At 43.1% G+C, this 26,416-nt stretch overlaps 1 protein-coding gene across 2 annotated transcripts in view; it reads right to left on the bottom strand.

Moving 5' to 3' along the window:
• The window catches only part of LOC147748302 (coagulation factor XI-like), a 181,144-nt gene that overhangs the window by 82,988 nt on the left and 71,740 nt on the right, over positions 1–26,416 (bottom strand). For both annotated transcript variants that reach the window (XM_086960071.1, XM_086960062.1), the window contains one exon: positions 15,874–15,983. In XM_086960071.1, the coding sequence (XP_086816197.1) occupies positions 15,874–15,983 (110 nt within the window). The remainder of the gene's footprint in view (positions 1–15,873; positions 15,984–26,416) is intronic.

Genomic DNA, 26,416 nt, shown 5'->3' with positions numbered 1-26,416 from the left:
TCTCCACAAAGGCCCCCTGATACACAAGGGATGCCTGGTTTCACCATGGGATGCCCAGGAGTGGACACCCTACACGGAAAAGCCAGGAGGGGTTCCCTTGTGGTAGGAGTACAAGCGCCGGGATGCCTCCGGGTCACTGTTCGCGCTATACAAATACGCCACATTTACATTTTAATAATTATCTCCAAATGTTGAATGATGAAATAGAGCAAGAAGCGACAATTGCAGCGGAGATTGCTAGAGATAGTTCACAAGGTAGTCAAAGTTCGGCTTCATTAAGTCAAGATCCACTGGGACAACCAATTATCCAAAATGAAGCAGCCATCGCCATGGATGAGGTGGAAAGAGCAATGCAGCAAGGTCAAGAGGAAGTAATCGACTTAGAAGAATTAAAGAAGCAGTTTAATGTTGAGCAAAGACAGATATATGATGAAGTGACAGAGCACATTGAGCATGGCTTTCGTCATGAGAGAAAAGATTGCTCATGTATGTCATTTGAACCTATTCGATTATATGTAAGTGGAGAAGCTGGGACTGGTAAAAATTTCCTAATTAAAGGAATTACTACATATTTACAGCAAACAACTCAATCAACACTGTCGTGTGTTGTTACTGCTCCAACTGGATTGGCAGCACATAATATTAAAGGTGTTACTTTACATCGTTTACTGATGCTGCCAGTTGAACATGAAAATAAATTACAATATCAGAAGCTATCTGGAGAAGCTTGTTTTGAAGTTTCTAGAGTCCTTAAAAAAATGAAACTTCTTATTATTGATGAAGTAAGCATGGTATCCAATTTAATGCTTGCTTTTGTGCATTTAAGAATGCAACAGACACTTAAGACAGAGTATGATGTGTTATTTGGAGGTAAACATGTCATAGTTTTTGGAGATCTACTGCAGCTAACTTCTGTGAAAGGACAACCTGTATTTGAAACTGTTACACATGAGGAGACCAGAAAGTGCCTGGGCAGTATTGGAAATGTAAATATATGGTCACATTTCAAATATACTGAACTGATTCAAAATATGCGACAGGCAAAGGATATTAAATATGGAAGTATTCTTCAAGATATTAGGATTGGAAAACTAACTGAAGATGCGAAACACACTCTACGAACCTGATTACTTTCCAAGATGTTTCCAAATGAAGATAATGTACCTGAGAAAATATATAGTAAAGAGGTAGCAGATAAGTCAGTGATATGCTTGATGCCAACTCTGAAAGAATGTTCAGTTTTTAATGAGAAAATGTTGAATTTAGAAAATCAAGAAATTAAGAAACTGGAAGCTAAAGATAGAATAGAGCATGAAGGTAGTACTATTGTTTTGTCTGAAAAGTTGAAGTTAAAATTTGATTCTCTTCAAAAAACTATATCTAAAACTGCTGGTTTAGAGAAAAATCTGTATGTATGTTTAAATTGTCGGATAATTTTAAGGAGAAATTTACATGTAGAAAGAGGATTGGTAAATGGAGCAATGGGTAATGTTGTTGGTTTTGTCAATTATACAAATAGAGATGAGATTGAATTTTTGAGAATAAAATTTGATGGAATTGAGGAAGTTCAACAAATTAGTCGATGTTCGACTCGTTTTTTGCTTGTGAAAGACTCATATGTCCGTCGTAAGCAATTTCCAATTTGTTTGGCATATGCAGTGACTATACATAAATCTCAAGGTTTAAGTGTAGATTGTGCTTTGGTAAATATTGGAAGCACTGTATTCAAAGAGGGTATGGCGTATGTTGCTTTATCGCGAATTAGAACTTTATGTGGACTTTAACTAATTGATTATGATGAGACAAAGATTAGTGCAGATTTAAATTGTGTGAAGGAGTATAATAGGTTAAGAAGAGAATATGCTCCAAGTTTACCTCAATATCCTTTAATTGAAAGGCGTATAGTTGGTCAAAAAAGGAAAAATGGGGACAAATGTGCTGAAGTAGTCGAGAAACGACAAAAAAAAGATGTAGCTGTTGTTGGTAGCCGTAGCAATACTGTTAGTATTGAAGAGATTGTTGGATTTAAGTTTGAAAATAGGTCTGGTGTCAACTGCTATGCAAATGAAGTAGTTAATGTTGTTTTCTTTCTGAAAAATGTTGAGGAACAGATTATAGAAAATCAGGAGCAAACATTTTGCTATTCTTTAAATTCTATATTTGAAATATGTATTAGTGGTGATAGTGAAGTAGCAAGTGTTTCAGAACTAAGGAATGTTTTAGACATATGTGCAGGAGTAAATCAATTTTCTCAGAATATTCAGCAAGATTGTCAGGAATTTATCATGTATATGTTTACAGTTTTGGAAGATGAAGGTGTAGATATTGATAGTCTTTTTGGCCTTTCTTATAAATGGGAACATAAGTGTGATAATTGCTCATTTTTAAGTAGTACTGATATACACAGTGAAAGATTTTTATATTTGACATTACCAGACTGCAAAGAAGTGCCTTTTAATAAACTAGTTAAAGATGCACATCAGAACATGGTCTGTTCTCAATGCAAGTCTGAAATGTTATCAACTTTATTTATCCATAGATACGGACAATATGTAATTTTAATGTTTCAACGATGCAGAGCTGATGGGAGTAAATTGTCAACTTTAATTAAAAATGTTGTGGCTTCTCAAGTTTCTATTTCTAGAAGAACATTTGTAACTGTAGCCATTATTTTTCATGAAGGGCCTTCTACATCATCAGGACATTATACAGCTTATTTGAAGTGTGCTAATGGCTGGACGCTTTGCAATGATAGCCAATTGACTTTTAAAAAACGTTTGCCTTTTGCCTTAACTAACTCTTATCTGTTATTTTTGGAACCCAAATTTCAGTAGAATGACTTGCTGTAGGAAGATGTATACTGTAAAGATCTGAAACTTACTAGTTTACAAATATCATGTAAATGAGGGTGTACAAATCTATAAATGAAATTTGTGTTTGGCATAGTGATAACATCAGGTACAAATTTACTTAATGTTTGATGGTATAAAACATGTTACAAATTTTAATTGTAAAGGTTCAGAAAACAATAGATAAGACTAAGATTAAATAATTTCAGAAAAAAAACTACTTAACTCATAGTATTTGGCCACGTGGAAAAATATGAGAGAAGAAAATTAGTACTTTTGAAAATTATTTTAAAACTTATATGGACGCAAGTTTTTGGGAGAGGTATTTAAAAGATAATGAGTTAGCTTATACAATTTGGCCAGGCGGAAAGGTATGAGAGAAGAAACTGTGTCTTTCAAATAGATTTTTTATAGGAGATACCTGCACGAGGCTTTGTTGACATATCTTGAAAAATAAGTGGTATATTTTAATTAGTTTGTAACTGTGGAAGATGTAGTGTGCTTACTCAAGAAATTGCGAATTTGAGGAAAACATTTAAGACATGTTTTTTTCAGGTATTTATAATATGTATGCAGATTTTGTATGGGTTTTTTAAACACAATCATTTTGATTGTGTTTTTTTTCCCCGCTGTTATATGATGAATAATATTGAAATCACTCTTGATAGTGAAAATCAATGTATTCTGAGGACAGCAAAAATAAACCATTTAATATGTTGTTTGACTTATTTTGTTACATTGCATTCAGAAATATGTATTATAACAGATTTTTTTTTACTCTCCTCCACAGATATTATATTTATAAGGTAAGTTCAACTAATAATATCTGAGAGTTTTCTCTGCATCTCTCTTATTGTCTCCTATTGTTTTTTCTTTAATAAAATGTACTTTATAATCTTATTTTTAATTTTCTTCCACAGGTACTACGTTTTAAAAAGAAATTTAGTTTTTTTTTTCTTTTTTTTTAGGTAAGTATATAAAATAAAGAAATGTTTACATCATTGTGTTTTTTCTTTGTCTATCCTCATTAAAGGAATGTCATGTTTTATATTAAACACTTCCACATAGGATTGGGTGCATTGTTATAAGGCATGCTTTAAAAGTGATTTAATAAAATGAGCAAGATTTCACTGAGTGAGTTTAGCAATACTGATATATGAAAACATTGGTGGAAAATGATATTAAATGTTACATGGTGTTCTTTGCAGGACTTTAAATCCTGTGTTGCAGTGCTAATTCTGCCTCAGGATTAGGGGGCTGGGGGGCTGAGTGGTACTTGTATGGTCATGATAGAGCTACTCCTTTCTGAGCCATGGTTGAGGTGTGTTCATGATAGAGTGGTTCCGTCATGGTTCTGCTTAGTCAATAGAACGTGTCAAGGAAGCACAATGTTACTGTTGCGCAAGCACAGCGGCAAGTTCATTACAAATGTCGTCCTTCCTGAGGACAGCTGAGGCAATGCTCGTGATGGAGCGGCTTTGTGATGAGTATGGAAGGATTTAACAGCTGTTAAAAAAACCTGAGGGCTCTTTATAAAGAGAGTTTTGGTGTAATGTAAAGGGTACTTTAAAACAGATTGTGGCACCTTTATGTTGATGTTGCGTCTCTTTGCGTTAGAATTTCGTCACTTTATTTTTTATAATGACAGTGGAAATAATGTATCATATATACAACATTAATGAATCTAGGAGATATGTGACATTCTAAAGCCCTGTATCATAAAGAAGTGTTCCTCTGAAGTAATGCGTCTTGAAAGTGGCTGACTGTAATCCATGAGATTTTACTCAGTGACTTTCAGGCCCATGCTGTTTCAAAACTGTGCATGTGCTTGAAGCAGGCGTAGGTCTTGACGCAGCAATTTGAATATAGGGGTAGATTATCATGGGGGTTTATCTCTGTTTTTTGGCTTTAAAAGCCAAGAAAGCAGAGATAAAATTATCTCTCTATTACCTAGCTGCCGCTAACACCAGTTAGCGACAGCTAGTAGGAGATAGCGACCATTTTGGGCCCCACTTTGCATGTCAGTTATATATATCACTAATGAGATGCAAAGTGGGCGTGCCAAGATGTTAGCGACTGAAAATAGTCTCTAACATCGCTATCTCCTATTACTAGCTTTTGGAGATATTTGCGCTAAGCGGGAATATCTCTAAAAGCTAACACCTGCCCTGAGCAGTTCTTAGCCATGTTATCCAATGGGAGGTGGATAACATGGCTAATAGCATTAGGTCGCTATGCATGAATAATGGTGACTTTTCGGTGATATTCATGCTTTGCAACGATTTTTACCGCATTTGCGTTAAACCTTATTAATACCAAGGTTTATTTGCGGTAAAAATCGCCGCAGCGCTGCGGTAAATTTTTAGTCTCTAACAAAGCAGGAGGACTACTACATACTTGAATATTGTTTAGTGCTTATTTTCATTGAGACCGTCACAGAAGTTCAATGGATCCGAGACGCTGTTCTTGTGGATCTTGGCGACTGTCAAGCCGTTGTAGCAGTGGGAGTGAGGCCTCTCCAAGGGGCGCAGCGCAGCTCCTTTTGATGTTTACAATTGCAGATAGCAGGGTAGAGATGTCCGTGGAATTTATGGATGCTTAGTCACAGTAGAGTGTGCGCGGCGCCCCTAGCACCTCATTACGACACACAGGGGAGCAGCGTTCCACAGTTGGAGATCAGAGACTTAGGAGATAAACCTTTATAATAGCAAGGGCTCTAAGCGATAAAAATCGCCCGTTCTCGGCGTTAAAAAATATCACCGCTATTGGTGGTATTTTTTACAGTGTTAGTGCTTGAAGAAGAATGGTAACATATATGTGAAAGAAAATCCTGTAGCAGGCTCAGTATTTCACATTATCGCGGGAAAACAAAAGTTGTTTTCACACAGCAATATGTCCCTCGTAATTAAAGGACGGAGTGGATCTAGTTTTATTTACTACACTGTTATGTGAACGATGTCGAATGTTTGATAAGAGGAGGGTTTAAAAGTTTTCCGATAAACTTTTTCTCAAGGGAAGTGGGTGGAGTGTTCCGTGTAAATTGGAGAACAGAAACTACTAAGAACCAATTGGAAGTGTTGTTTTCAAGTCACATGACTTCACATGCGCGTCTCAGGTCCTGTACTCGAAAGGTGGGTGCGCGCACCCGGTCGCGCACTAAAAGAAAGCGGCGATAAACTTCTTTATAATATGCTCTTGGAGCTCGTTTTGGTACAAAGAGTTAGTTCTGAAAAGAACTTTTTTTTTTTTTTTTTTTTTGGGAAACAAGTGTTATGCTGCTTTTGATTTCTTAAACTTGCAACAACATTTTTAAGTATGTCATACCATCAAAATGAAATGAAGAAATTTATCTTTTCTTGGGGCATTTATGACTCTCAATTTTGAGTTTAATAAGAATGAGGCTCTGCTCTCCGTACAAAAGAATTTCTCCACACTCGTTGCATTTCATGTGCCGCTTCGCAAGATATGGTCTCAAGTCCATCTCAGCACTCGATGGAGATACAGGTCGTCCACCAGAAGATGTGCTGGCCACCTCTGATGGTAATAGCGTGGCCAGTGCTCTTGTCGATGCTTTTGCATAATGCTCAGGGTGCCTTTGTTTGACATGCCGTTGCATGGTATGTATGGAAAAGGAATATTTTCTATTTGGATTTCCCCTTGAGAGCTCTGATTTGCATATCGTGCAGGTTACTTTTGGCGCATTCACTTTCTTTTGACCTTCAGGATAAGTGAAAAATTGCCAAATGAAAGATTCCTTTTTTCTTCTTAAAGGTGGTCGCTCATTTCCTTCAGATTCGGAAGATGTATGCGGAACGGCAGCCATTTCAGCAAAGTCTTCCGGAAGATGTTCGACGTTGTTGTCTCTTGAGAGTAGAAAAGAAAGTGAGGGAAGTGGGTGGAGTGCTTGGTGTAAATTCCAGAATAGAAACTACTAAGAACCAATTGGAATTGTTGTTTTCAAGTCACATGACTTCACATGCGCGTCTCAGGTCCTGTACTCGATAGGTGGGTGCGCGCATCCAGTCGCGCACTAAAAGAAAGCGGCTATAAACTTCTTTATAATATGCTCTTGAAGCTCGTTTTGGTACAAAGAGTTAGTTCTGAAAAGAACTTTTTTTTTTTTTTTTTTTTTTGGAAACAAGTGTTATGCTGCTTTTGATTTCTTAAACTTGCAACGACATTTTTAAGTATGTCATACCATTAAAATGAAATGAAGAAATTTATCTTTTCTTGGGGCATTTATGACTCTCAATTTTGAGTTTAATAAGAATGAGGCTCTGCTCTCCGTACAAAAGAATTTCTCCACACTCGTTGCATTTCATGTGCACCTTCGCAAGATATGGTCTCAAGTCCATCTCAGCACTCGATGGAGATACAGGTCGTCCACCAGAAGATGTGCTGGCCACCTCTGATGGTAATAGCGTGGCCAGTGCTCTTGTCGATGCTTTTGCATAATGCTCAGGGTGCCTTTGTTTGACATGCCGTTGCATGGTATGTATGGAAAAGGAATATTTTCTATTTGGATTTCCCCTTGAGAGCTCCGATTTGCATATCGTGCAGGTTACTTTTGGCGCATTTACTTTCTTTTGACCTTCAGGATAAGTGAAAAATTGCCAAATGAAAGATTCCTTTTTTCTTCTTAAAGGTGGTCGCTCATTTCCTTCAGATTCGGAAGATGAATGCGGAACGGCAGCCATTTCAGCAAAGTCTTCCGGAAGATGTTCGACGTTGTTGTCTCTTGATGGTAGAAAAGAAAGTGAGGGAAGTGGGTGGAGTGCTTGGTGTAAATTCCAGAATAGAAACTACTAAGAACCAATTGGAAGTGTTGTTTTCAAGTCACATGACTTCACATGCGCGTCTCAGGTCCTGTATGCGATGGGTGCGCACCCGGTCGCGCACTAAAAGAAAGCGGCGAGAAACTTTTCTTTATAATATGCTCTTGGAGCTCGTTTTGGTACAAAGAGTTAGTTCTGAAAAGAACTTTTTTTTTTTTTTTTTTGGAAACAAGTGTTATGTTGCTTTTGATTTCTTAAACTTGCAACGACATTTTTAAGTATGTCATACCATCAAAATGAAATGAAGAAATTTATCTTTTCTCGGAGCATTTATGACTCTCAATTTTGAGTTTAATTAGAATAAGGCTCTGCTCTCCGTATAGAAGAATTTCTCCACAGTCGTTGCATTTCATGTGCACCTTCGCAAGATATGGTCTCAAGTCCATCTCAGCACTCGATGGAGATGCAGGTCGTCCTGCAGAAGATGTGCTGGCCACTTCTGATGGTAATAGCGTGGCCAGAGCTCTTGTCGATGCCTTTGCAAACTCTATAGGGTGCCTTTGTTTGACATGCCGCTTCATGGTATGTATGGAAAAGGAATATTTTTTCCTTGGATTTCCTCTGGAGAGCTCCGATTTGCATATCGTGCAGGTTACTTTTGGCGCATTCACTTTCTTTTGATCTTCAGGATAAGTGAAAAATTGCCAAATGAAAGATTCCGTTTTTCTTCTTAAAGGTAGTCGCTCATTTTCTTCAGATTCGGAAGATGAATGCGGAGTGGCAGCCATTTCAGCAAAGTCTTCGGAAAAATGTTGGACGTTGTTCTCTCTTGAGAGTAGAAAAGATAGTGAGGGAAGTGGGTGGAGTGCTGCGTGTAAATTCCAGAATAGAAACTACTAAGAACCAATTGGAAGTGTTCTTTTCAAGTCACATGACTTCACATGCGCTTCTCAGGACGTGTACGCGGTGACAGTATCTAGTCACGTACGTGATTTGGAAGTAGCGATCTTCTTCAGCGAAGTTTGAAAACGTGAAAAGGAGTGAATTCAAACACATACGGATTTTACATATCTTTAGAGCTCGATTTAAGTATACAATTGTTAAACTATAAAACCTTTCATATTTTTTAAAAAAATATTAAGGTGTGTACATCCAGTCACGCACGAAAGTTTAAAAAGATATTCGGCTCCATTTAATTAAAAGGTTTATATGAAAAAAAAACAGAAGCCTAGGTTCAGTGTCTTTAACGTACTATAAGTTCTTTCATTGGTCTATGAAGAAATTCATTAGGTTCAAATTGCAAAGCTTTCACAAAATATATAGGTGGGTGCGCGCACTCGGTCGCACACGTAAGATTGGTATGGCGATATTTATTTCAGGTATATCCTTTATAGTTAGGAACTAGCATTCAAAAAAACTATGAAATTCACTGAAAAAACCATAGGTTTTACACACGTTATAGTTAGGAAGTAGCATTTGAAAAACCTATGAAATTCACTGAAAAAACCATAGGTTTTACACACGTTATAGTTAGGAAGTAGCATTTAAAAAACCTATGAAATTCACTGAAAAAACCATAGGTTTGACACATGTTATAGTTAGCTGGACATTTCACTCATATAAAACCAATTAAATTCCCCCGTTATAGTTACTTCAGCTAACTATAACTCGCGCGCCCGCAATGCACTGCTGATGATGTTACATATTACATCACTCATCACATGGTTAGTGACATTACTTTTGATATCACTGATAATATCTAGTATTTGACATATGCTGCCTACAACATATAGGAATAGTATGTCACTGACTCTTGCATGTATGGAATATGTAAAATCTCCTAATGTAGCATATTAACACTTAGACACCTAGATACTTTTGGTAATAATAAAGAAACAATAACCTATATAGATATAATGTATCAGTGATAAAGCTACTTATAAACACATTTAGCCACTAAAATAGAAACTGATAGACAGACACATATAGGTATATATTTAAATATTACTAAGTAACACATGTACTCATTAAGATATATATAATCAGTCAGTTATAGAATCTATTTGTCACCCAAAAAGCAACCGTTTATACACTTATTTACTACAATTTTTTTTCAACCAACTTTCTGATCTACACATATAAAATATATGTAATTTTCAAAACTAACCCATTTAATAGATGATGTCATGAGTGCTGTGATGTGTGACATCATCAGCAGTGCATTGCGGGCGCGCGAGTTATAGTTAGCTGAAGTAACTATAACGGGGGAATTTCATTGGTTTTATATGAGTGAAATGTCCAGCTAACTATAACATGTGTCAAACCTATGGTTTTTTCAGTGAATTTCATAGGTTTTTTAAATGCTACTTCCGAACTATAACGTGTGTAAAACCTATGGTTTTTTCAGTGAATTTCATAGGTTTTTCAAATGCTACTTCCTAGCTATAACGTGTGTAAAACCTATGTTTTTTTCAGTGAATATATATATAAATAAATAACTTGGAGAAGAAAAGAAAAAGAAAGAAAAAAGAGACAGAAAAAAAGAAAGGAGTAAGGATGGGGTGCGCTGAGTGGGTTCAACTTCCATGGGAGTGTCAAAGTCATTGAGGGGGAGGGGGGATCCCTCGGGTGAGTCCGGTTTCCGGCCCCTAGCGTATTGTTTAAGGAAATCTTCAAACAACTGTAAAGCATGTAGGCGGGTGGAGTGTCTAGTCATAGTAAAATAGTGCCAAATACGAGTGAATTTGGCATCTGTGTGGTTAATATGGGCAGTAAGTAATTCAAGGCCTTGAAAGTTCCACAAATAGAGGAACCAAGTGAAAATGGGGGGAGGGTGTGGCTTCTTCCAATATAAAGCAACTGACTACCTAGCCGCCCCCAGCAAATGTAAAATCAAGCACTAGTCCATGTGTGTCATTGCAGTCAGTGTTAAAGGATTAATGCCCAATAGGGTAACTAATGGCGTAGAGTGGATAGAAAACCTCACTACCTCCTTTATGTGACTGTGGACCCCCTTCCAGAACATTGTGAGGTTCGGGCATGACCACCATATGTGGATAAAATCCCCTTTGTCACCCTGACACCTCCAACAGGTCGGTTAAAACTTGGGACCATTTGATGTAATCGGGTCATGGTGTAATACCATCTCGGCATCAGCCTATACGCTGACTCCTGCTGCAGCGTACTCGGATATACTTTTGGGATATCCAGCCATAGTCGGTCCCAACCCTCAGGCAGTATGTCCTCTGCCAGATCAGAAGCACACGGTGTCTGATAGCCATGAAGTATGGGCATTTGTCACCCAGAGTGGGATGGGTATGCTCAGGCGTGAGTCCCATGCTCTCCACACCACTGGAGTCAAGCTATCCTGGCTGAAGACGGCTGATAGCCAGAAACCGGTCCTAGGATGCTTGATTCCAGTCCAGGAAAGACATGGCTTGGCAGTTCGGGCTGGACTGTTCCCATGAGGCACAGGATCAAGGCTGATTTGCATATGGCCATGTAAATGTAAATGTAAATGTGTTTGCATTTATATAGCGCCTTCTACCCAGAGGTCTCGTAGCGCTGTATTTATACCGCTGTGGAACTTTTCCTGGCTTTCCTGTGAGATGTCCACTCCTGGGCACCCCCAAGGTGAAGCCAGGCATCCAAGCGTTGATGGGGCCTTTGTGGAGATTAAGAAAGCTATTGCCCAGAGTCACAGAGTGGGACCCATGATTAGACTAGGCACCGAGGCGAGAACAATCAGGTCCGGGGAGATTGAGTCTAAGAGCCGCCGAGGTGGGAATGGAACCCTGGTCCCGGGCCAGACCTCTGCATCAGGGTCTGCCGCTCTAACCGTGGAGCCACGCTTCTCCACATGTCTGAACTGGGGTGGTGTCCATGCTCTCCACACCACTGGAATCAAGCTATCCTGGCTGAAGACGGCTGATAGCCAGAAACCGGACCTAGGATGCTTGATTCCAGTCCAGGAAAGACATGGCTTGGCAGTTCTGGCTGGACTGTTCCCATGAGGCACAGGGTCAAGACTGATTTGCATATCGCCATGTCTGAACTGGGGTGGTGTGGAGTGCAAATAAATGATGGATTTAGCCCCAGATCTCTGTACTGGGGTGAATGTATGACATTGTTCTGCATTCTGTTTATCAACTGTGGTTTTTGCATTCGTCACCCCGAGTGGGATGGGTATGCTCAGACGTGAGTCCCATGCTCTCCACACCACTGGAGTCAAGCTATCCTGGCTGAAGACGGCTGATAGCCAGAAACCGATCCTAGGATGCTTGATTCCGGTACAGGAAAGACATGGCTTGGCAGTTCGGGTTGGACTGTTCTCATGAAACACAGGGTCAAGGCTGATTTGCATATGGCCATGTCTGAACTGGGCTGGTGTGGAGTGCAAAAAACAATGGATTTAGGCCCAGATCTCTGTACTGGGGTGAATGTATGACATTGTTCTGCATTCTGCCCATCAACTGGTTTTTGCACTTTTAGAAAGTTGACATGTTCCTGCACCTAGACCTTTGTTCCTGCAGCCTGTCTTAATTCACATGATTATGTGTAGATGACAGACTTTGTGAATTCCTCACATCCAATCACAATAGTGGTATTAACTGAGAATCAATGGGCCATCAATGACAGGATTGGAGGGGGGTGCAGAGCTGAGCACAGCCCACTTGGACTTGAATAGTCTGTGTCCTGTCTCCTCATATTAAGCTGAACAACCCTGTATTGCCACTGCAACAGCCAGGGTAGTGGAGCTAGGAAATTCCATGCCATTCAAAGAAACTTTCCAGAAGCTTCTCCCGCCTTCTAGAAGCAGGGCACGAGGGCATAAACTACTGGACCTGCGGAGGGGCTCAGAGGACTGCCTGCTTTGGTGACCTGCTGTGCACTCTGCCTTACTGCCGTTACTTGGAGCCTGCTTTGAACCCTCAGAGGCCAGCCCTGCATCTTCAGCCAGGATTGCCAGAAGTGCCTCCAAGGGCTAGTTTGCTGACCTCCTGTTCAGAGCCACAGGGACATAACTGGCTCCCACCATCTTACGCGCACCTGGACCTGCCTGAATGAGCCCTGAACTCCCAAGAGGTCTCCCTTCACTCTTGGACCCTAGGTTGTGGTGCTAAATGTGCCAAAAGGGCATTTTCAAAAATGGAGGACAGACCAAATGTGCCCAAAATGTTCTTTGAGAAAAATGAGGAGTCCGGGACCAACCTGTTTGCCTATCCGCCCTACATGCACTGCTGGTCAGATAGACTTTGCTGCTTCTCCCGCTACATTCTTGTCAGCAGCAGCAAATCCTTTTCAGTGGGTCCTTCGCCAAAGGGGGATCGACCTCATGGAACAAACTGTCTTTAGCTACAGCCTCCTGCTTCATCCTGCTGGATATTTTCAACTTCCATTTTGACAGCTAAATCTGAAGGTAACATTCTCTGTGACTTCACTCTATGGCCATCTGACAAAGACCCTCCTTTTTTGGCACTCCTGCATCCTTGCTGAAATGGTACCTTCTCAGACACTTTCCTTTCCAAAGTCCGAAGGTGGGCGCTGACTGTGCACAACCTACTTCTTGTATTCAAACTGCACTCCATCGCAGTTGGCCTGACCTTTAGATTTTGACCAGGTCTTGCATGACTCGATATCTGTGGTTGGCTCTTTAATGTTTTATTCAGAAAAAGGGGGAAGGGTATGCTCAGATGTGAGTCCCTTGCTCACTGCACCATCAGGATTCAAGCAAGCCGGGCCGAAGACGGCTGTAATGCCAGAAATCGGTCCCCGGAAGCTTGTTTCCTTTCCAGTAAAAGAATTGGCTTGGTAGTTTGGTCTGCCCTGTTCCCATGATGCACTGGGCCAGGGACAGACTAATTTGCATGTAGCCGGGTTCTGAGCTGGAATGGTGCAGTGAGCTAAAAAACGGTGATGGATCAAGCCCTGATCTTTGGACTGAGTAGGAGTGGTCTGCTTAATTCAGATACTCTGTCCATCACCACCCCCTTTTCTGAATCGTTTTGTCCACCATAAGCGTGGAAGGGTATGCTCAGATGTGAGTCCCTTGCTCACTACACCATCAGGATTCAAGCAAGCCGGGCTGAAGACGGCTGTAATGCCAGAAACCGGTCCCCGGAAGCTTGTTTCCTTTCCAGTAAAAGAATTGGCTTGGTAGTTTGGTCTGCCCTGTTCCCATGATGCACTGGGCCAGGGACAGACTAATTTGCATGTAGCTGGGTTCTGAGCTGGAATGGTGCAGTGAGCTAAAAAACGGTGATGGATCAAGCCCTGATCTTTGGACTGGGTAGGAGTGGTCTGCTTGATTCAGATACTCTGTCCATCACCACCCCCTTTTCTGAATTGTTTTGTCCACCATAAGCGTGGAAGGGTATGCTCAGATGCGAGTCCCTTGCTCACTGCACCATCAGAATTCAAGCAAGCCGGGCCGATGACGGCTGTAATGCCAGAAACCGTTTCCCGGAAGCTTGTTTCCTTTCCAGTAAAATAATTGGCTTGGTAGTTTGGTCTGCCCTGTACCCATGATGCACTGGGCCAGGGACAGACTAATTTGCATGTAGCCGGGTTCAGAGCTGGAATGGTGCAGTGAGCTAAAAAACGGTGATGGATCAAGTCCTGATCTTTGGACTGGGTAGGAGTGGTCTGCTTAATTCAGATACTCTGTCCATCACCACCCCCTTTTCTGAATCGTTTTGTCCACCATAAGCGTGGAAGGGTATGCTCAGATGTGAGTCCCTTGCTCACTGCACCATCAGGATTCAAGCAAGCCGGGCCGAAGATGGCTGTAATGCCAGAAACCGGTCCCCGGAAGCTTGTTTCCTTTCCAGTAAAAGAATTGGCTTGGTAGTTTGGTCTGCCCTGTCCCCATGATGCACTGGGCCAGGGACAGACTAATTTGCATGTAGCCGGGTTCTGAGCTGGAATGGTGCAGTGAGCTAAAAAACGGTGATGGATCAAGCCCTGATCTTTGGACTGGGTAGGAGTGGTCTGCTTAATTCAAATACTCTGTCCATCACCACCCCCTTTTCTGAATCGTTTTGTCCACCATAAGCGTGGAAGGGTATGCTCAGATATGAGTCCCTTGCTCACTGCACCATCAGGATTCAAGCAAGCCGGGCCGAAGACGGCTGTAATGCCAGAAACCGGTCCCCGGAAGCTGTTTTCCTTTCCAGCAAAAGAATTGGCTTGGTAGTTTGGTCTGCCCTGTTCCCATGATGCACTGGGCCGGGGACAGACTAATTTGCATGTAGCCGGGTTCTGAGCTGGACTGGTGCAGTGAGCTAAAAAACGGTGATGGATCAAGCCCTGATCTTTGGACTGGGTAGGAGTGGTCTGCTTAATTCAGATACTCTGTCCATCACCACCCCCTTTTCTGAATCGTTTTGTCCACCATAAGCGTGGAAGGGTATGCTCAGATGTGAGTCCCTTGCTCACTGCACCATCAGGATTCAAGCAAGCCGGGCCGAAGACGGCTGTAATGCCACAAACCGGTCCCCGGAAGCTTGTTTCCTTTCCAGTAAAATAATTGGCTTGGAAGTTTGGTCTGCCCTGTTCCCATGATGCACTGGGCCAGGGACAGACTAATTTGCATGTAGCTGGGTTCTGAGCTGGAATGGTGCAGTGAGCTAAAAAACGGTGATGGATCAAGCTCTGATCTTTGGACTGGGTAGGAGTGGTCTGCTTAATTCAGATACTCTGTCCATCACAACCCCCTTTTCTGAATCTTTAATGTTTTAGGCATTAGATTGCACTGGGGTGAATGTATGACATTGTATGACATTGCTCTGCATTCTGTCCATCAACTGTGGTTTTTGCATTTGTCACCCCGAGTGGGATGGCTATGGTCAGACGTAGCCAGAAACCAGTCTTAGGATGCTTGATTCCGGTCCAGGAAAACTCAGTCTAGAAGTTGCAGTTTTTTAACATATTGATGCAAATAGTATGTATACTGAATCACAAAAAAGAAAAAGAATGAAACAACTGAATATAAAGTCTTGTCAAACATCTATCTAAGATCACGTGTTTAGAAAATAGGTTTGCTATGCACAAAAAAACAACAAAGTTAGCAAATATATAAAAATTGTACAAACTGTTTTCAGACTATAACCACATAAGGATGAGCAGTGATTGCACTGGAGTTGTCACTATGTACACGCTTCTCAGATGTGCATCATTCATCTAATATTCAAATAAAACAGATTGGACAGACGATTCCAAGGGGAAGCGTTCATTTATACAATACGTACTATGTTTGTTTGGGTCATCTGTGGATAAACGAAACCCAGACACAGCATTTTCCAAAGTGGCTCTCCTTAACGGAAGACCAATGTCCGTGTATTTCAGAAAACAGGTATAGCTGCAAAGAAAGAAATGAAAAATGAAATATTGATGGAATTGTAGCCCTAAAATCAAGCACTTTGTTAATATGTGCACTTGACAGTCAATTTATGTTTACTACACTACAACCCCTGACATTCGTAAACTCAATCATATTGGCAGTACAAACATTAAAAAACAATTAAAATTGCATGGTATATAGTTTTCAACCGTCTAACTATAATGTGAAGATATATTCAATCCAAAGGTGTTTGCCTATGTGAGCTGAGTAAGTATCTCCATGAACGAGTGCAGGAAGTGAATTTGGGTGTAGTTTGTATTTCGTCACGGAGTACTCTGTGAATAAGTGGTCATTCATGTGTCTGGGTGAGGTGTTAAGGCGTATATGTGACAGTTGTTTAAATGGCATGTTAGGGTTTTCATGTGACAAAGTGGGTCTCTGTGTAATTGTTTTATGTTTAGAACACCTCAGTCAGAAAGAAATCCCCCTTGGGTAACTCACTTCACTTCAACATATACATTCATACATAAAACCACATCACCAGAACATAACACCACCTCCATCAAAGGCCAAGTGTAGGAAAAATACAAATATTTTATTAAAATCTAATTGAACATATGATCATACATAAAGCAATAATTTCCAAAGGACAATTTAAAAAGATTAAAAAAACACTATTTAGCAATTAAAAATCACACAAATTAATAACACACTGGGAGAACCTGCAGGAAAAGTTGTTTCTAATCATCTGTACAGGCAAATACATCTGACCAAATTAATTCTTATGACATTTGATTTGATGAGGAGCAGTTATGCCAAGAACTGTGCAATAGATATATAGTTGGACTTAATATCATCAAATGTGTGGAGCCCGTGTGATTCATACACTTCACCCACAGTGGTAGTCCCAGCTCCAAGACACATTGATATTCTTGCATGCCTCTATAGATCTAGGCTACCACCGAAGAGGATCAAGAGCACGCCCATCCTTTTCAGATAACTAGCACAACAGTCATGTGCCGTAGCCTGCAGAAATGAAGCTTCAGGCTCCTCAAGGCTCCAATAGAGACTTCGACCACAATTCAGCTGAGGTACACAGTCAACGGTGATTCATCTCCTACTGCTCATCTAGCTACATATTAGAGCTGTGAAACTATGTAATACTAATTTCTATTGAACCCTGGTGCCCATCAGTCAGAAGGAGTCTTAGTTTGTTCAAGTAACCCCCTCTACAGCCATGTTTACAGTGATAAGTTCTGATCCTGGGAATGGGGGGAGGGGGGGCAGAGCTACCCGCCATGCGGTAAATCCCACTTTTGAAGCTCTATTTGCTCGACCCGGTGTCTCAAAGACCAAGAGGGAGGCGGTAGACTGCTCGGGGGTGGAGGCACCGCTTAAGATTGCCGCCCTGGGAGTCATGGCATGCAACTGACCATGTTCTTTCAAGATAGCACCATAAGGAAGCTGCTGCTGTGCCGCAAAGCAGGCCCACTGCTGTTACCCAATGGGAATCACTAGACTGCAGCCTTGAATGCGGTCTGACCCTCTTGACATGGGGCTGTAGGGGCCGCTTGCTCTCTTCCTTTCCTATGACTGGTCGATTGTCCCAAGGAGCAGAGAATGCCCCACCCACCCACAGGATCGATTGTCATCCAGTGTGTGGTGACCGCATCTGGTGTCAGTGTCGTGTGCCCTGCGTCCTGTGGGGGGATGTCGCATTCCCCACACTGAAAGTATCACGGGCTGTCTGGACAACGGAAAGATGGTGTGAATGGCATGGAGCTGAATTAAAAGGACAGATAGTGGCCCCTGAGCAGCAAAGTGGAGATTCCCTGTGTACAATATGGAGAATGCATCCAGACGATCACAAGCAAAATAGCCATTATGGCTATCCTCTGACAAATTCTCAGGAAGGCCCCAGTGCTTTCTTTACTCAGACCTCACTGAGTGCCTTGAACGCCACCATGACATAATCAAACCTGGCCAGCTGGGGACTGCAGGGGGTAATAGCACATCACTGTCATGGCCAGGTTGCCCTGCAGAGAGGACCTGAACTCGGAGCCTCACTCTGTGCACCTTCCACCCCAGAGGGCTTCACAGCATAGAGGGCACCAAGGGCATAGCCCGAGCGGGACCTACAGCCCAAGCAACCTGGGGTAATGAGCGGCAAGACACCATGTTACTCCATTTGTCAGAGGAAGCATACAGGGCATTACTGACTACTAGACGGAGGGGGCTCCCTCCGTGTTCAGTACCCCTGAGAGACTTATCCACCATTAGTAACCACACAGAGACCTCAAAAGCAGTGGCTCTTCAGGAGTACAGCCCCATTCACCTCCGTCTCCATGCTTTCCCCCTTTTGGCCTTCATCAGAAACTTTCCTTCCGCAATACAGGAGTAGAGCACAGACGCTTAGCCCGATACGTAGGGTCTATATCCTGCCTCTCTGTGCCTTGCCCCAGCTCTAGACAGACCCCACAAATATATATACACATCATAGTCCTTACACAATGATCTAGTACCATTGCATCATCACTCCTAGGCTCATGGGGTGCACTAATAAGACAAAGGAAGAACACCCCCTCCACAGGGACCCCCCCCCCGACAGGGGATACCAGTTTGTCCCCTACCTATACATGCAGCAGATGTGGATGTAACTTCGCCACAGGGTTCAAACTGGATGCAACTCAAAGCCAATAACTCTATCAAAGAGTCACTGGAGGCCAAGATTGATTCAGTGGCGATAGATCTCCGTTTACTCAGAGATCACAGAAAATTAGCAGACCAAATGCACACAGTGGAGACTCCTGTTGCCAATCTAGCCCTGGTCATTCATCTACATTGCACAATATGTCTGATCAGATCTGAACATTGGCGGCCAGAATTGAAGATCAAGAGGGCAGGGCCCAGTGTAATAATATAACAGTAGGTCTTCCTGAATGTATAAAAGGTGACTCAATGATTTCCTTTCTTGAGTATTCGCTACAAGAGGTGGTAGCCCAGGAAGGCCTGTTCAAAATGTATGCCCTGTAGTGAACATACAGAGTAGCGTACCGATTTCCTCAGTGCCAGGCGTGCTACCTCTGCCCATAGTGGCCTGGCTTCTTCATTACTGTGACAGGCTATCTACTGCAACAGGCTTGCATTGCGGGCCCCTTCCAAGTGGAAAATACAAAAGTCTAATTTTTTCTGATGATCACAGTAGCTGCCAGGGCTTACTATGATTTCCTTTATACCAATCAAAGAGAGGCTGCGTGATCTAGATATTACACATGCTTTGTTCCTGCTAAACTCAGCGTACTACAGAATAAAAAGTCTTTTTTTAAACCCACACTGCAGCACAGGAATGGCTTCACAAGCAGGTGCCCCAATGCAGTCCAGACCATAGGAAAGGTATCCCCATACTGTGGAGATTCAAATGGTCTCCCTCCAGGAGAAAGAAAGCCGAGGGTTCAGTGTGACAGGCTTGGGCAGGAAGAGGCCTGGCTCTTGCAACGTCTGCCCTGATGGTGCACAGCGAGAGAGACCAGGGCAGTGCAGTCCCTTCGGACGAGGACTCTGGGTCTGATGTGGACCGTATCACTAGCTCCTGCGCCCAGCTACCTGAGATCACACCTAAATCGGTGGATGACATTTGACAGTACAATATCCCCGGCTGGTCTGCCGGGCAGGAGTAAGCTACTAGAAAATTATGAAGGGGTTCTGCCCAAATTACCCTCCCATTCCTAGGCAAGGGGCATCACAAGGATAAGGAAGTAGAGAAAAAAGGTAGTGAGGAATCAATTCAACATTTATTTTTCCAACAAGATATATTTAAGTATCCTGTTTTTTACGATTATTTGTATCAGAATCAAATTTATACAGAACATTTTTAAGGACATGTATACGTGTCACAAGACAAAGTGGTACAAAACAACAAGGCAATCAGAATATTACAAAAATTCACTATATATACAGCCTACATATACAATATATATACTACACATACAACAGTGTACCCTACAAAGAAAAAAACGACATTTTTACAATACCCACTCCCACGTTTTGAGTGATATATCACAACAGAGGAAGTCCTTGCAGCGCCTAGGTTGTAAATTCTCCTTAACAAAGAAATATATATTTATGAGGGCGCCAGAAATGAAACACAAAATCCAAATATATGGGGACTTCTTATCACACAGGTGTCGACACAGTCGCGGTCGCGTTTCCGCCAGTTGTCCTTTTTGGCTTCATCAGGAAAAGGGTACTTGCAAGAATGATATAATCCACACAGGTTAACTATTCCTGGACACAGGGAAAGCTTCCTTGTCTAATGTACACAAAGCGGGCCCTCCGTTAAATGAGGGCATCCGCTCTCACTTCCAAAAGTCCACACGCTCGCCCAATTAATGGAGCCGGGGTTGTCTCTATCGATGTACTCTTGACCACTCCTTATTCGTGGATCGGGAACAGGAAGAATCCGTACTTCAGGCTACAGACATCCGCGTAAGCTGCACTCAGGAGATCTGCTCGAAAGACCCCTCCTGATATCTGACACACCAATTGAATTGCCTCCTGCATGGCTTGAGTCCTTTGGGAAGGGTAGGGAAGGACTCAAACTTTAGATCCCAGGACTAAGAGGGTTTACTCCCCCTCCCTAATCTCAATTGACAGTCCCATCAGTTCTCACTAGAGAAGCGTTAATGCTATGGTTTATTATTGCTTGGATGAAGTGTCATGGCCCGACTGCCCGGGGAGGCGTATTGGGTGGGGGGGGACTGTTGAAGTTTCTCCATTCATCATATACTTGGGTGTTTGCTTTATTCCTACACACGCATGTCCTACTGGAGGGAGATATGGAGTAGGCCGCATGTTGGGATGCAACACTCTCAGATTCTGACTCTAGCCCAATGGCTTGCACTACTCCCACTATAGGGGTGCTCCCAAGAAATTCCTCTTCCAAGAGGCACAAGGGCCAGACATGTCTTAAAGGATGAATGAATGAAAGAATGAATGAAAGTGAATTTATAACAGCGCGATTCCTGCCCGAGGCGTCCAAGTGCTAAAAAAAGGAACCAGTGAAGGATAAAGAGGCTGAGAACCAGAAAAAGAGGGAAAAACTGAGTTAAATTAAACGGAATTGAATAGGTGTGTTTTTAATTGTTTACGGAAGGAAACGAGATCAGGATTGGATCTCAGGTGAGACGGGAGGGAGTTCCAGATCTTGGCGGCGTTGAAGGCATACGTCCTTCCGCTAGATCTAGACCTTTTGACTCTGGGGACTGACTGCTGCCATGAAGGCCTGACTAGAGCGCAGATTTCTACCTGGGTGATACTGGCTTACTAGATCACGGGTGATTGGAGGACCGAATCCCAGAAAGCCTGGTGGGCAATACACATTGCTTTAAAAAAGACTCTCTTACACACTGGGAGCCAGTGAAGATTGGTCAGAGCCGCCTTTACTGACAATCTACGAGGAATCTGCAGCAGAGTACGCGCGGCACAGTTTTGTACCAGCTGTAGTCTCTTTAAGGTGTACTCTGGTGCACCCAGATATAGGACGTTGTTAGAGTCCAGCCGTGATTGTATCAGGCCCTGTATGGCTATCTGCTTTGCCTCCATTGGGAGCAAAGGAAGAACTTTCTTCAGTGTCCTGAGTATTCCAAAGCAGGTGGCTGAAAGCTTTGTGGCCTGGGTGTTGAGTGAGAGACTCCTGTCCAGCCATACCCCTAGGCTTTTGATGTTATCCTTCGGGGCCGGGGGGGGGACCTAGACAGGGGGGCCACAATGAGTTGAAAAATGTGGGGTTGGCAGGGCCCAGGAGCATGAGCTCCGTTTTGTCACCATTAAGTTTCAATGATGACTGAGTCATCCAGGTCTTCACCTCCTCCAGACATTCGGTAAGTCCCCCTGATCGTGATTGAAGAGCCTCATGCGCTAATGAGACCACCAGCTGGGTATCGTCCGCATAGGATATGATCTTGACTCCATACGGACGAACTACCTCAGCCAGTGGCCTCATATAGACGTTAAAAAGCGCGGGGCTTAATGAGGAGCCCTGCGGGACTCCGCACTTCAGGGGAATGCTAGAAGACACTGTCTGTCCATCAAACACTTGGAATGACCTGTTGCTCAAAAAAGATTTTAACCAGAGCCACGCCTTGTCCACAATGCCGACATCCGAAAGACGGTTCAGTAAGGTGGCATGACTGACCGTGTCGAATGCCTCACTGAGATCAAGGAGGATCACTGCCACTGATCCTCCCTGATCAAGGATTTTCCTGGACTCCTCGATGGCCATTAGGAGGGCGGATTCTGTTCCATGCTTAGGCCTGAACCCTGTCTGGGTGGTGTCTAGCAGCTGGTTATCCTCAAGGAAGCTGACCAGCTGGAGATTGACATACCTCTCCACGATCATACTCACCCAGGGAAGCAGGGAAATCGGACGATAGTTCCCAAAGTCCGATGGTTCCAGATTGGGCTTTTTTATCAGCGCTCGGACCATCGCCCGTTTCCAAGCAGAAGGGACAATGCCCGAGGCAATGGAGGCATTTAGCAGGTTCCTAATGATCGGTAGGACAGTCTGAAAGACCAGCATCATGGCTTCAGGGGGTGCCGGATCAGATGGAGATCCGGATTTTACTTTCCGAGCCATGGATTCCAATACTTCGAGAGCCATGCAAGGAAAGTGACTGAGCAGAGGTGGAGGTCTTGATTTTATCCTGAATTAGCGGAGGGGTGGGAGTGAGAGTGCAGGGAAAGGAGGCATATATTTTATTTACTTTTGCAGAAAAAAATTCAGCCAAGTCATTGCACTGGGAAACAGACTTTTCCTTCAAAACAATTGGAGACGGGAGTTTTGTAAGTTTTTGCAAGGTTTGAAAAATTTCTCTAGGTTTGGATTTTGCAGCTAAGATCTTGTCAGAGAAGTACACTGCTTGGGCGGCTTTTAGTTCCCTTTTATATGCTTTTATCTCCTCTCGATATCGAGTCTTTTCCTCCATGGAATAGTCTAAGCGCCATTTTCTTTCAATTTGCCGGCATTGGCGCTTTTTGTTCCTAAGTGCCTCCGAAAACCACGGTGCTGTTTTATGGAGGCGTTTTACCATTGATTTCTTGAGGGGGAGGATGGATTCGAGAGAGTGCAGGATCCAGTTTTCATAGGCCTGGTTAGCCAAACATGGATCCTCGTTCATAGGGGGAAGTTCTTTCATAAGTAAGTTTTTCCATTCCTCTGTAAGTATCCGTGCCCAGGATCTGGCAAGTCTTATCGATGGTTTTACCGGACTGGATTTCTGAGTAGACCAAGTAAAGGGAACCAAAAAGTGGTCAGTCCACGGGAGGGGGAGCGGAAACCCAACCACAAGGTCCTCGCCGTTACTGAACACTGGGTCTAACAGGTGACCCTTCACATGGGTAGATGCTTTTACTCGTTGGCTAAGTTGCAACGCAGCCAGGTCATCGGTTAACGTGATAGCCAGAGAATCCAGCGGTGAATCAAAATGAAAATTGAGGTCACCTAGCACGGTATAGTTGGCGGAAGTGCTAACGTGTGGCGCCATAATTACTGATAAGAGATTGTGAAATTGTTTAGGGGGACCAGGTGGGCGGTATATCAATTTGCCCGAAAAGCAATGGTTAGGGGAGAACTCCAGCGAGAAAGCAAGGCTCTCACAGTCTGGGATAGTTTCAGGGATGAGTCTGCAGTGATATTGTTCTTTGAATATAATTGCTAACCCTCCACCTCTACCCTCCGAACGATCTTGTCGGATGATTTGAAAGCCCGAGGGGAGGAAGGTTACAACAGCCGGGTCAGAGTCGGGTGTCAGCCATGTTTCAGATAGAAATACTGCGTCCGGCGAACGATCTTCTAGTAGAAACGAAATTTCCACCTTATGTTTTGGCAGAGATCTGCAGTTTAGTGAAAACATACGGTATTCCTGCTTCGGTGATTTGGTCTGCCACCGGGTAAGAGGGGCGTTGCAATGTGGACAAAGGGTTGGAAGGGACGTTACCTCGTAGCGATGCAGCTCAAGGATGGAGGGTCCAAATTGTTTTCCTCCAGGAGACTTGCCTAACAAAAGAGGATGGCCTGGCGCTGCAGAAGTGCTGGAGGAGGAAAATCTTTGCTCTTATGTATTCATTACTCACTAGAGGGGTGCTGGCTTGGATGTTTTCTGGGACCCTGTTCTTCTCACAGATAGAGATGACTGACTCAGAAGGCAGTGCTTAATTTGAGACGTGCTTTCCGGTGCTCAGCACCGGCACTTTTCAAAAGTCCAGGGCTACGATTTCTGACTCTGCAGGGGGTGGGTACAATATTACTTGCATTTTGTTTTTGCACTCATCTGTCGGGTGTAGGTAAAGAAGTAAAACACATGATTTAGGGAACAGACAGCAGAGTATGGTTACAGGATAGAGACTGAGGCAATGCTGGAGTTGAAAGTTGGGTACACCGGACGTAGATGTGGGCTGTGGCTTTTCAGCACCAGCACTCTTTTTTTACAAAAAAAGCACTGCCAGGAGGTAGATGTGCTATTTGCAGTCAAGTTAAATGGCAAAGACATAGCCCTCGTGAACATTTATGCTCCTAATGCTGGCCAGCTATCTTTCTCCAGTGCCCCTCCTCACCAGTATACACCACTACCACTACCCTATATTACTCAGAGGAGATCTCAACTGTGTGGCTGATGTAATTTTAGCCCACATCCCACACTACCTACATCCCCTCCTCGATCCATAAGACTACAAATTGTTTTGAGACTGGATCAACAACCGGGGATTTGATGACACCTGGTGAATCTTATAGCCGGAGGGCGGAGTTTATTCTTTTTACTTGAGAATGCATGAACTATTGGTACGCCTAGATGTTTTCTTACATTCTACTGACATAGACGAGATCCAAAGAAGCTGAATATCTTGCAAAAACTCACTCTGACCATAACATAAAAGACACATACATTTACATTTACATTTATGGACTCTTGACTGGAAGATATCCAGACCTAGCATTCCGGCCTCAAAACTCAGCACTACAACATTTGCACTGAGGGACATGATCTGTAATTACTTTAGGGAGAACATTGGTGAGGCTTCTTCTTTACTAACAGAATTGGAGGCATTTAAATTAAATAGCATGCGATCACTGCATATCAGCTGTGGTGGGGACTTGGGCCTAGCTTCATGTCGAGATTGCACACCAGGAGGAACTCTTATCATAGTTAGAGCTAAATGAGGGAACATAGGCATCTCAAGAAGGACTGAGCAGAAAGGGAGAAATTCATCATGTTAGAGAATTGACAACAGGCATACGGGTTCCGAGCATACATAACAAGAGCGAATGCGGAATGTGACAAGACTGGTAGAATGATAAACCGGCTCACTAACTTCGATAAAAGGGTTCTCAAGTACTGCAAATGTGCAGCTTAGAGGATAAACTTCTGTATAGTCAGGTTAGCAATCTACGAGGCCTTTGCGGTCTACTACTCTAATCTCGATGGTGGTTGGAGGTGGCCCTCATACAGCCCCTACACGAGCAAAACTTTCATGGCTCAACTAGTTAATGCGCAGCAGGCAAGGTCACATCCCCTACAAGCTATGCACCATGAGGCCACAGACCCTGTTGGCAAAGCCACAGTGACAAGGCCACTGGGCTCGTAGGCAAGTTCCCGCACTGTGGCTTGTCTCTGCACACATTTTCCTTCATTTTGAGCTGTTGGTTCCACACTATTTACAGGTCCCTCTGGTCAGAACCGTCGCTATGCAAGGAAGAAGAGGCACACCCTCACTAGCCCGGTGCCTCCTCTATGTGTCAGACTGTCCATTGCCAGGATGCACACCCCTTACACAGTGCCATGGACACCAGAACCCTGATCAGACTGGCTGCATGTGATGCTGTCTATCTACCTGGGTCTTCAGCACTTCGTATCCCAAATTTCCCTGCTGCTGCTTGAAACCAGAATGGCAGCTGCGAGGATTCATTGCCATATCTTTGGGTATCTAAAGTTAGCCACGGGTATCAGAGATTGATAGGGGTCAACTCTTCTCTTGGGGGAGGGGGGGTTGGGGAGCTGCAGTGCCTTGAAATAATTTCCTTTGACTGGGGAAGGATTGGAACTCAGATCTACATCTTTTCCATTCCCTCATTGGCTCCCTGCCTCTGCAGGTATCATTGAGAATTATTCGGTGTACTGGTCCACACAGACATCCAACTTGTTGATGACATCAACTAGCGTCTCCCTGTACAGGATAAATAGGATGCACACATTGGAGGTGCTAATATAATTTGTAACCGTAATTCCCCGCCTTTCTGTACCTTGCTGAAAATTGGTTGCAAATTGGTTGCACCCTGGAATTAGTTTGGTTTTGGGACTTCCATACTCACCTGCACTTAAGGGCCTGCTTACATAAGTTTTCAGTTCTGCTGTCATGTTAGAGGCCAGTAATATGTCTTTCTTGTTCAACAGGCAATA

Source organism: Lissotriton vulgaris, chromosome 1_1 (assembly GCF_964263255.1).
Source record: "Lissotriton vulgaris chromosome 1_1, aLisVul1.2, whole genome shotgun sequence".
Classification (NCBI taxonomy): domain Eukaryota; kingdom Metazoa; phylum Chordata; class Amphibia; order Caudata; family Salamandridae; genus Lissotriton; species Lissotriton vulgaris.
The sequence above is the reverse complement of the archived record's forward strand: the minus strand, read 5'-3'. Positions and strand labels throughout refer to the sequence as shown.